The 12696-nt window shown below is 44.0% G+C and overlaps 1 protein-coding gene across 4 annotated transcripts in view; it reads right to left on the bottom strand.

Moving 5' to 3' along the window:
- ablim1b (actin binding LIM protein 1b) overlaps positions 1–8789 on the bottom strand; it is a 97846-nt gene extending 89057 nt beyond the window's left edge. For 2 of the 4 annotated variants that reach the window (XM_060939923.1, XM_060939925.1), the window contains exon 1: positions 8512–8787. In XM_060939923.1, the coding sequence (XP_060795906.1) occupies positions 8512–8533 (22 nt within the window). In that variant the 5' untranslated portion in view covers positions 8534–8787. Of the gene's footprint in view, positions 1–8511 lie in introns of all 4 variants that reach the window. The other 2 variants (XM_060939924.1, XM_060939926.1) reach the window with 2 other exon arrangements.
- Between the last annotated feature and the right edge of the window lie 3907 nt (positions 8790–12696).

Raw genomic sequence — 12696 nt, 5'->3', positions numbered from 1 at the left:
ACCGCGACACAGCAGCAAGTAGCGTTGCACTGATCAGCACACAGATTTAACGCATCACGCTTCTACCAGAACTGGACCGTACCATTTCGCAAAAGGGGGAGGGTTAAATGACAATATGTTGAAGAATTCAAAAAATAGACAACCTTGTTCAATTAGCTCATTTTACCAGATGGAACATTGCATTGTTGTTATTTCAAAAGTCTTATTAAAATCATTAAAAGCATATTATCAGCCCCTTAAAGGGCCCCATGGCAGTGCTGGGCCCCTAGAATTGTTCCAACCTTTCCCCCCCTGGCGGCGCCCATGAGCTATCATACCAGGCATGTAGAAGCTCATGGAAGGAAGACGTGTGTGTCAGTTGTCCAGAAACTGCCTAGGATAAAAACGTGGTAGCTAATGTAGTGTAACTTACATCCAGCTTGCTCGCTAGTTGATATATTAGATGAATGCAGAGTAATCGAAATGAAGAAGTATAACAAAATTTCTGATGTTGCACAGTGTATCTGCACCCTTAATGCAAAGCCGCTAAATCACTGGCCAACATTGTTTGGCTATGGTCTTCTGTCCTTGTATTGCACGTAAAGTATATGATTCGATTCTGGCTTCAGCATCTCCTCATGCCTGCGTATTCCTGATTATGAAACAATCATCCTTCATTCAAGCACACCAATTAATCTGCTGAGGAAAATCCCATTCTGTCATCAGCCAGATCTTGCTTTAGCCAATGTGGGTGATGCAGCAGGCATGATTCAGAATGAGTCGTGCACTACTGTGAAGCACCTGAGGTTTAAACATAGTCTTTTTTTGTTTTGGGAAAGTCTATATGGAATAGGTTTGTGTCTTTCAGGCAACTCCAAAAAAAAAGTAGCTCACGCATGAAATCTACCTGGGTTACTGATTTGTCCACCACTGGGTCTAGACCTGCGAACAGATCCTGAGAAGTAACTGGTTACAGATCATGTCCTTCTCTTTCCACGCAGTCACAATCTCAGTAAATAAAACTAAGCTTTAATACAATATTCTACATATTGACTAATCATCTTGGGCGGCACGGTGGTGTAGTGGTTAGCGCTGTCGCCTCACAGCAAGAAGGTCCTGGGTTCGAGCCCCGGGGCCGGCGAGGGCCTTTCTGTGCGGAGTTTGCATGTTCTCCCCGTGTCCGCGTGGGTTTCCTCCGGGTGCTCCGGTTTCCCCCACAGTCCAAAGACATGCAGGTTAGGTTAACTGGTGACTCTAAATTGACCGTAGGTGTGAATGTGAGTGTGAATGGTTGTCTGTGTCTATGTGACAGCCCTGTGATGACCTGGCGACTTGTCCAGGGTGTACCCCGCCTTTCGCCCGTAGTCAGCTGGGATAGGCTCCAGCTTGCCTGCGACCCTGTAGAAGGATAAAGTGGCTACAGATAATGAGATGAGATGAGACTAATCATCTTTTCTTTCGTATTGATCATTTCCCTCTTTAGCCCTGTGCGAAGTAAAATCCCAGTATTAGTTCACCTCTGATCTCTACTCAGGCTTGACTGATAAACTGGCATGCCGATATTATCAGCCGATATGAGCTAATTCTCTGATAAATCAGTATCGGCATTTATAATGCCCAATAAATTCCAATTTAAAGAGCAACGGTGATGGAAGATGAATCCTTTAACCATGTTATGAGTGTTGCTGTTGCATAGTTTGTCCACCAGAGGGCATACTGCAACTTCACTTTTGGCAACACACATTTGGAATGCTACAAATCACAACAATCAGCTGACCCAAGCTGAGTCGAGCAGAGTAGCAACAGCGTGTCAAACAGTTGAAGGTGTTTAGCTATTTTTTAAAAAGTCAGTTTCAGATGTACGCATAAATTAATAGCATATATGTACAAATTACATTTTTTCATCTATCCATTATCCGTAACCACTTATCCTGTGCAGGGTCGCAGGCAAGCTGGAGCCTATCCCAGCTGACTACGGGCGAAAGGCGGGGTACACCCTGGACAAGTCGCGAGATCGTCGCAAGACTGACACATAGAGACAAACAACCATTCACACTCACATTCACACCTACGGTCAATTTAGAGTCACCAGTTAACCTAACCTGCATGTCTTTAGACTGTGAGGGAAACCGGAGCACCCGGAGGAAACCCACGTGGACACGGGGAGAACATGCAAACTCCACACAGAAAGGCCCCCATCAGCCACTTGGCCTGAACCCAGAACCTTCTTGCTGTTAGGCAACAGTGCTAACCACTACACCACTGTGCCGCCTACATTTTTTTCATTTTAACTGAAATTATTTTTACAGTTCCTTTATAAATAAACGAATAGCATAATGTATCCTAAAGTATTTTAGAGTTATATTAGCATTCCATATATGCTACAATTGAGTGATGAAGCTGAATTAAGCTTTATTTTTTCTTTTTTTTTTCTAATAAAATAGGCTATACCTTGAAAATACACAAGTAATAAATGTGCATGTTTCCAGATGAATAGTTACAGTGGTGCTAGAAAGTTTGTGAACCCTTTAGAATTTTCTACATTTCTGCATAAATATGACCTAAAACAACATCAGATTTTCACACAAGTCCTAAAAGTAGATAAAGAGAACCCAGTTAAACAAATGAGACAAAAATATTATACTTGGTCATTTATTTATTGAGGGAAAGGATCCAATATTACATATCTGTGAGTGGCAAAAGTATGTGAACCTCTAGGATTAGCAGTTAATTTGAAGGTGAAATTAGTCAGGTGTTTTCAATCAATGGGATGATAATCAGGTGTGAGTGGGCACCCTGTTTTATTTAAAGAACAGGGATCTATCAAAGTCTGATCTTCACAACACATGTTTGTGGAAGTGTATCATGGCATGAACAAAGGAGATTTCTGAGGACCTCAGAAAAAGCGTTGTTGATGCTCATCAAGCTGGAAAAGGTTACAAAGCCATCTCTAAAGAGTTTGGACTCCACCAATCCACAGTTAGGCTACGTTTACATTACGTCGAATCAGCGGATCATCAGATTAACGTTCTTAAAATGATTCGCGTTTACACTAAAACCGTTAGCCGTGCACACAGCAACACCAATACACGGATACGCTCGGCTCCGCAGGCATCCTGCGCTCCAAATCACTCCGCCCTGAACAGCGAGTGCCCTCTGGAGGGTGTGCACTCCGGCCCTGCGCAGCTCACAGAGCACGCGAGTGAAGTGAACAAGCCACGATTCGGGACTGAGCCGCTGTGTGTGAGATCCCAGCGCATATCACTTATTACTTGCAAGTGGAAGGATGGCAAGCCTAAAGACAATCATAACTACACAATGGGCAGTATTTGCATCAGTATTTGCAGTATTTTCATACTTTTATACTCTTTAATGAAAGGTGATACAAGGCGGAAGTCTGCGCCGTTTTTCAGCAGTCGCGTCACATGACCAACGCCAGCGAATCAGGAAGGTGGATGTCACAGTGACGTTGTCCAATGAGACGCCAGCTAGAGCTCAGCACAGCGTATTCGCGTATTCTCAATGTTTACACAGCACCGGAGCTGATACGATCTAGATTGAATACGTGGACGCTGGCGGATTCCCGTTTCCCCGCTTTTTCAGGGGGGTTAATGTAAACGGACAGTGCATCCGCGAAGAAAACGAGACAGATACGGTCTAGTGTAAACGTAGCCTCAGACAGATTGTGTACAAATGGAGGAAATTCAAGGCCATTGTTACCCTCCCCAGGAGTGGTCGACCAACAAAGATCACTCCAAGAGCAAGGCGTGTAATAGTCAGCGAGGTCACAAAGGACCCCAGGGTAACTTCTAAGCAACTGAAGGCTTCTCTCACATTGGCTAATGTTAATGTTCATGAGTCCACCATCAGGAGAACACTGAACAACAATTGTGTGCACGGCAGGGTTGCAAGGAGAAAGCCACTGCTCTCCAAAAAGAACATTGCTGCTCATCTGCAGTTTGCTAAAGATCACGTGGACAAGCCAGAAGGCTATTGGAAAAATGTTTTGTGGATGGATGAGACCAAAATAGAACTTTTTGGTTTAAATGAGAAGCATTATGTTTGGAGAAAGGAAAACACTGCATTCCAGCATAAGAACCTTATCCCATCTGTGAAACATGGTGGTGGTAGTATCATGGTTTGGGCCTGTTTTGCTGCATCTGGGCCAGGACGGCTTGCCATCACTGATGGAACAATGAATTCTGAATTATACCAGCGAATTCTACAGGAAACTGTCAGGACATCTGTCCATGAACTAAATCTCAAGAGAAGGTGTGTCATGCAGCAAGACAGCAACCCTGAGCACACAAGTCGTTCTTCCAAAGAATGGTTAAAGAAGAATAAAGTTAATGTTTTGGAATGGCCAAGTCAAAGTCCTGACCTTAATCCAATCGAAATGTTGTGGAATGACCTGAAGCGAGCAGTTCATGTGAGGAAACCCACCAACATCCCAGAGTTGAAGCTGTTCTGTACGGAGGAATGGGCTAAAATTCCTCCAAGCCGGTGTGCAGGACTGATCAACAGTTACCGGAAACGTTTAGTTGCAGTTATTGCTGCACAAGGGGGTCACACCAGATACTGAAAGCAAAGGTTCACATACTTTTGCCACTCACAGATATGTAATATTGGATCCTTTTCCTCAATAAATAAATTACCAAGTATAATATTTTTGTCTCCTTTGTTTAACTGGGTTCTCTTTATCTACTTTTAGGACTTGTGTGAAAATCTGATGATCCTTTAAGTCATATTTATGCAGAAATATAGAAAATTCTAAAGGGTTCACAAACTTTCAAGCACCACTGTATGTAGTCATGTATATTAATCGAATTAAAGTAATTCTGTTGTGTACATAGTTCAAATGTATTTAAATGAACATTTAGACCTGTTTGACTATTTTTGTATTATTTACAATATTTTAATACATTCCTATTTGCATGAAAACATTTTTCCATGGGGTTGGTATCGGCCGGTAATATCGGTTATCGGATAATCACAGACCTTTTTTTTATCGTTATCAATTTTGGCACTGAGGTGGCACGGTGGTGTAGTGGTTAGCGCTGTCGCCTCACAGCAAGAAGGTCCGGGTTCGAGCCCAGTGGCCGGCGAGGGCCTTACCGTGTGGAGTTTGCATGTTCTCCCCGTGTCCGCGTGGGTTTCCTCCGGGTGCTCCGGTTTCCCCCACAGTCCAAAGACATGCAGGTTAGGTTAACTGGTGACTCTAAATTGACCGTAGGTGTGAATGTGAGTGTGAATGGTTGTCTGTGTCTATGTGTCAGCCCTGTGATGACCTGGCGACTTGTCCAGGGTGTACCCTGCCTTTCGCCCGTAGTCAGCTGGGATAGGCTCCAGCTTGCCTGCGACCCTGTAGAACAGGATAAAGCGGCTACAGATAATGAGATGAGATGAGTATTGGCGCCAAAATCCCTTATTGGTTGGGCCCCAATCTCTATGGCTGATTTCTTCAGCCTAAGCAACTCTGACCTCACAGGACACAACCAGCTTATTCAAACTGCCACATTGTTAGCTGCTCCACACTCTTTGGGCTGAACAGAAGTCATAAAGCACTCCTTGAAATGGATATATGATAATAAGCCAATCCTTATGATTTGAATCTTGTAAGAAAAAATGTTAACTAGATTATATTAATGTTCTAAACATGTTTTATAATACACGTATTCTTATCCTACCAGTGCATAAGCTTGAAAGAAGCTATCTTCTGAAATGATCTGAAGTGCCTTCAAAGTGGATCTCATTAAACAGGCCAAATAAAAAGCCCTGAAAAGACAAGATAATGTAAATACAATCAGGCAGAATGGCGTAAAATGGATATGGGCCTTTTATCACTTACGGAAGGAGGAAAGTGGGAAAGGGTTTTAAATTGTTAGTGGAGAGATCACTCAGTCAAATATAATGGCACCTTAACACCTGGACAAAAGACAGTCATAAATACAGCAGTCAAAGTATTGTAAGCAAAACTGCAGCACTGGAGTCATGGACAAGGAGTCATGGACAAGTTATGCTCATCTATAGACTGTATAATAACCTGAGAAACACATGGACTTATCTCTCATCTCATCTCATTATCTCTAGCCGCTTTATCCTGTTCTACAGGGTCGCAGGCAAGCTGGAGCTTATCCCAGCTGACTACGGGCGAAAGGCGGGGTACACCCTGGACAAGTCGCCAGGTCATCACAGGGCACATGGACTTATTATACAAAGAAAATCTCCAGTTTTCATTCCACATCAAGTCACTTGGACACAAAATGTATGATGTAAGAGTTTCACAAATTTTCTGGACTGTTCTGTTTTGCTTTATTTAGTTCAAGATTATAAAAATGGTTATTTACTGTATTTAATGACACCCAGTGCCAGCCCACAAAACAAATCTAATTAAAGAGGTGGGCAGCCAGCCTGTTTGTTCTGTGTGACGATTAAACACTGTGACCCCAAAGCATGGAGGACAAAAGTCACCTCACTAATCAAACACTGAGCAGAAAGAGTACGATGTGCTTCTGTCTTAGTTTGCTATTAACAAAGCATGAACTTCATTTCTGACAGGCAGTTGGCTATTATTTTAACCTTTCCTAAAGTCATGAAACAGCACTGCACTATTGGAAGCCATGGTTTTATCTGTGATAGAGTACACAGCCTACTTGATTATCAGTACTGTGTGTCTTTGACAGGAGTCCAAATGTCCTCCACTGTGTACTCTGATATCACAAGAGTGTGTGGCGTCTGGAAGCTTCCAGAGAGTATGTGAGACTCCACTGTTCTGCCAAATACACGGACCTGATGGATGAGCGCGAGCTTTACTCGTTCCTTTTTTTAATCTTGGTGATCAAGATAAAGTTAACATGCATTAAATATATTTTATTGAACTACTGAATTCTACAGTCGAATATATACCCGGGCGGCACGGTGGTGTAGTGGTTAGCGCTGTCGCCTCACAGCAAGAAGGTCCGGGTTCGAGCCCCGTGGCCGGCGAGGGCCTTTCTGTGTGGAGTTTGCATGTTCTCTCCGTGGGTTTCCTCCGGGTGCTCCGGTTTCCCCCACAGTCCAAAGACATGCAGGTTAGGTTAACTGGTGACTCTAAATTGACCGTAGGTGTGAATGTGAGTGTGAATGGTTGTCTGTGTCTATGTGTCAGCCCTGTGATGACCTGGCGACTTGTCCAGGGTGTACCCCGCCTTTCGCCCGTAGTCAGCTGGGATAGGCTCCAGCTCGCCTGCGACCCTGTAGAACAGGATAAAGCGGCTAGAGATAATGAGATGAGAAATATATACCCTTTATTGATGTCGTGCGTGCTGTGAATACTGTGTGTGGCCTCACACACATTTGTATCAAGTTGTTGTTAAATCCATGTGCGATTGTAAGAACGAGTGTGTGTTAAGTTGAAACGCATGCATGTTTGTGCAGCGTGTCTAAAGAATGTGTGTCTGATAGTCCGCAGGTGTTTGTTTGTGTATTAGGTATGATTTTGGGCTATGATTCACACATGTAGTATACTTTCACCAGCAGACCACTCCGCTGCCTGGTTGCCATGGATACCATGATGGGCTAAATACATTATTGAATCTATTCTCTCTCTCTCTCTCTCACACACACACACACACACACACACACATACCATTTAGTAGCTTCAAACCATTCTGCACAAATCATTTAGGAGCTTTTCATGACTCACGATCTACTTTTGTAGTATTCCTGAATCATCCACTTTGGCGCAGTGTTCCTTCAAAACCCGCCCGCCATCCCATCATCTCCGCAACTATGGCAAGAACATGGTGAATATTGTGTTTCTCACTGAATTGCATCCCAAACATTCTGCCCTACTCAGCACTCCTTTGTGCATTTTGTAAATAATTCAAAGCTCTTCAGTCCTGAAATACTCTTACACAACACGCTTGCTGGAAACAGTAGCCCTCTTCCATGCAAAGTGCTTCTTCTAGTCATGTTGTTTACATCAGGTGTTGTGGAGGAAGCCCGTACAGAGGCATTTATTTTTCTTTCTTTCTTTTAAAAGAGGCATTAAGTACTTAACAGCTGTTTCTGTTCTACTCACTAGTGCAATTTCACACACCAGAGATTGCTGAGATTTTTACTGGTCTCCACTGACAGACACACGCATATGGTTGTAAAACATTCTGCATTCACTTTAGTGTACAACACTCCAGACGTAGCAGAATGTACTGTATGCACACTTAATTCCGTCCACGGTGAACCCTTCCTCAGCTGTGAATATTGAGACCAGTTAATCCTGATACACAATTATGTTGTCGCTACACTAGTACGGTATCTATCAGGGTATCTGTCGCAAATTACAATAACCAGTACACAACACTAATCTACGTCTACATCAAAGCGTCCTCATCAAAGCCATGTGTATCCAGACGCTCTCTCAAATTTCAGCATCCTACCTGCACACATGCTAAACACACCCACTCTCCTCAGACAGGAAGTATCTTCTGTACAATCACATATCATCTGGCCTACAACAAAAACTGGCGGTGAATACCATGCCATGCCAACTACCTTTCTCCTTCACCATGACCATTGGCTCCTTCTGGGGCTCGAGAGAGGAGAGATGCTTCTGCTGCTGTCTGCCTTTGCTGGGTCTTCCTGCACTCTGTACCTCTCAGTCCAAAGAGGAGAGAGAGAGAGAGAGAGATAGTCCTATCAAACTAGGCAGCCAGTCGGCACTGTGAGATTGCTCATATGGTTTCTGTTTTTTGAGCCTTCCCCTTTTCTGCCGGTGTGTGCGTGCGTGAGAGTGTGTGTGTGTGTGTGTGTGTGTGTGTTCGAGGACTCTGCCGTCAGTGTGCTGAAATAACCAGGTTGCAGCTGCTGTGTGTGACAAATGCAGATTCCATAGTCATAATCCCTCCCAGTTAGAGACACCACCTTAAATTCTTCAAAACGACTGAGCGGGGAGGGCAGTGTGCAGCACATGTGACTCAATTTTATATTCACTGCTACTCTCTCTCTCTCTCTCTCTCTCAGCTGCTCTTTATTTTCCTTCATTGTTCAGCGCAGGATCTAGTGTGCTATACATACAGTACATCATGTGCACACCAACTAGTGTCTGCAAACTAAACTATGTACCCTGGCAGTTTTTACACACTTTTCTACAAAGCAATCACCACTCAAAAAGTTACGACAGTTGTTCAGTGAATTGATTTATAACACTGGATATGATCATATTCACTCAGAAAATCTATTCATGCTTAAATACCTAGGACCATCTGCACGATAGTGATATACTGAGTAGTTTATAAGAGATTGCCAGGGTCTGGTCTGGTCTATTGTGGCACCGTGGCAGTAGATTATAGGATTACTGGAAGTACAATTGAGTTTGCAAGTTGATTGAGAGGTGTTATTAATACCGGAATGCTGTGCTGTGCATCTCTAAGGGGGAATTGTGTGCTGAGAGAATGAGGCCGTTCTGAGGAGCTATGAACAGCATATCCCACTCAGTGAAAATGGGCAAGATTCCTGCTCCCCACATAAGGATCAAGGATCTGTCTCTATTAATGCTTTTCCACTGTGCTGATTCCAGTGCCGGTGCCTAATCTGTACTGTTCCACAGAACAAATGAGAGTTGTTCTTCAGGCGGCAAAATTGCTCCAGTAAACATCAAAGGCTTGGGTTGGCATCATTGCCATGACAACATGACTTGACTATTTTCAGTACTGCAATAAAAAAAGAAACCAGTACATGGGAAGGGGTTGTGAAAAATAATATTAAAATTACTTACTCACTCACTCACTTTCACTAACCGCTTCATCAAGGTCTGAGTCGCAATGGATCCGGAGCCTATCCTGGGAACACTGGCATGATGTGGGAATATGCCCTGGATGGGACGCAACACACATTCACATCTAGGGGCAATTTGTCTTAGAACCCAGAGGAAACCCATGCAGACATGGGGAGAACATGCACAGGAACTGCATACAGACAGTCAGCTGACGCCAGGATCAAACCCAGGACGCTAGACGGAAACATCTGCCTTTCTGACAACTTCAAAGAACTAAAGATGACACTGCTAATGATACGACTGATACATATGTGCTGTGTATACCGTAGATGCTGGATGGAGAGATATGGATGGATGGAGAGATATGCCTGCTGGAAAGATGGATGGAGAGATATGCTGGATGGAGAGATATGCCTGCTGGAAAGATGGATGGACAGATATGCCTGCTGGAAAACTTATTCAAGACCATTAGAGATTGTTGTGGTTTCTTTGTAAGGAATAACACGTGATTCCTAAGCCATGCTGTTAAATAAAAAAAGAATCCGTGTTGGGGTGGTGCGAAACGGCACGACACAGAGTGGATCATTTTTGTACAACAGCACAGTCTGGAGTGTGTTATTCCACTTGTATACCAGCGATTTGTCAATTATTACAGTTGATAAATGAATGATACATTGCACTTTTTAACCATTTATAGTTAGATTTAAATGTTGTGAATTATTAGATGTCCATGTGACAAGCTAGTTCCTGTCTCCTAACAGAAAGCTTCGCCATATCAACACATTTTCTATGTTAAGTATAACCCTGGTCACACTCAAAAAAATGTCATGTCTAAGCTCCTATTAGATCATCCATCCATTATCTGTAGCCACTTATCCTGTTCTACAGGGTCGCAGGCAAGCTGGAGCCTATCCCAGCTGACTACGGGCGAGAGGCGGGGTACACCCTGGACAAGTCGCCAGGTCATCGCAGGGCTTACACATATGCCCCTTTTCCACCAAAGCAGTTCCAGGGCTGGTTCGGGGCCAGTGCTTAGTTTGGAACCGGGTTTTCTGTTTCCACTGACAAAGAACTGGCTCTGGGGCCAGAAAAACCGGTTCCAGGCTAGCACCAGCTCTTTGCTGGGCCAGAGGAAAGAACCGCTTACGTCAGCGGGGGGGAGTTGTTAAGACCAACAACAATAGCAAAGACCGCGAAAGGTCGCCATTTTTAAGCGACGATAAGCAGCAGCTGTACAAACACGAAGTCATCCATTATTGTTGTTGCTGCTTCTTCTTCTCCGTGTTGCTGTTGCTTCGATGTTCGCGCCAAGGTTTATGCAAACGCAGCAACGTAACTGACGTATACAGCGACGTAATGACGTGGCTTTCCTTAGCACCCCGAGTTATGGAAAAGCAAACTGATTCTCAGCTGGCTCGCAAGTTGAACGAGTTGTGAACCAGCACCAGCACTGGCCCTGAACCAGCCCTGGAACTGATTTGGTGGAAAAGGGGTAATAGAGACAAACAACCATTCACACTCACATTCACACCTACGGTCAATTTAGAGCCACCAATTAGCCTAACCTGCATGTCTGTGGACTGTGGGGGAAACCGGAGCACCCGGAGGAAACCCACATGGACATGGGGAGAACACGCAAACTCCACACAGAAAGGCCCTTGTCAGCCACTGAGCTCGAACCAAGGACCTTCTTGCTGTGAGTCGACACATGCTAACCACTACACCACCGTGCCGCCCCATTAGAGCTCATTTCATCTCATTATCTCTAGCCGCTTCATCCTGTTCTACAGGGTCACAGGCAAGCTGGAGCCTATCCCAGCTGATTACGGGCGAAAGGCGGGGTACACCCTGGACAAGTCGCCAGGTCATCGCAGGGCTGACGCATAGACACAGACAACCATTCACACTCACATTCACACCTACGGTCAATTTAGAGTCACCAGTTAACCTAGCCTGCATGTCTTTGGACTGTGGGGGAAACCGGAGCACCCAGAGGAAACCCACGCAGACATGGGGAGAACATGCAAACTCCGCAAAGAAAGGCCCTCGTCGGCCGCTAAGCTCGAACCCAGGACCTTCTTGCTGTGAGGCGATACATGCTGACCACTACACCACCGTGCCGCCCCTATTAGATCATGTTAGATATTTAATCACCAAAAGCACATCATGTCCTAATCGTGTTCATATAGGGTAGCATAATGATTTTTTTTTCTGATCTATTTCCAGGTGACCACAGTCACCCAAAGCCTCCCATCTGGCCATACGCTGTGTCGCATGCAGATACAGGACCAGATAGGAACTGTGTCGTAGTTTTTGCCTGTTTGGCATCGCCTCTAAATTTCTTGTTGGTTGGACGACTAAGAGTTGATTGTTTAAATGTGTAGTAAGATTCAAGCTGCATGTTGAATGTCAGTCTCACCAGATGCAATGCAAACCCATGGTTCCGTATGTGACATTTTACATAAACAACTAAGTTATTTCTACAGTGGTGCTTGAAAGTTTGTGAACCCTTTAGAATTTTCTATATTTCTTCATAAATATGACCTAAAACATCATCAGATTTTCACACAAGTCCTAAAAGTAGATAAAGAGAACCCAGTTAAACAAATGAGACAAAAATATTATACTTGGTCATTTATTTATTGAGGAAAATGATCCAATATTACATATCTGTGAGTGGCAAAAGTATGTGAACCTCTAGGATTAGCGGTTAATCTGAAGGTGAAATTAGAGTCAGGTGTTTTCAATCAATGGGATGACAATCAGGTGTGAGTGGGCACCCTGTTTTATTTAAAGAACAGGGATCTATCAAAGTCTGATCTTCACAACACATGTTTGTGGAAGTGTATCATGGCATGAACAAAGGAGATTTCTGAGGACCTCAGAAAAAAGTGTTGTTGATGCTCATCAGACTGGAAAAGGTTACAAAACCATCTCTAAAGAGTTTGGACTCCACCAATCCA

This window comes from Neoarius graeffei, chromosome 14 (genome assembly GCF_027579695.1).
Source record: "Neoarius graeffei isolate fNeoGra1 chromosome 14, fNeoGra1.pri, whole genome shotgun sequence".
Classification (NCBI taxonomy): Eukaryota; Metazoa; Chordata; class Actinopteri; order Siluriformes; family Ariidae; genus Neoarius; species Neoarius graeffei.
This window is presented reverse-complemented; position numbering and strand designations above follow the sequence as displayed.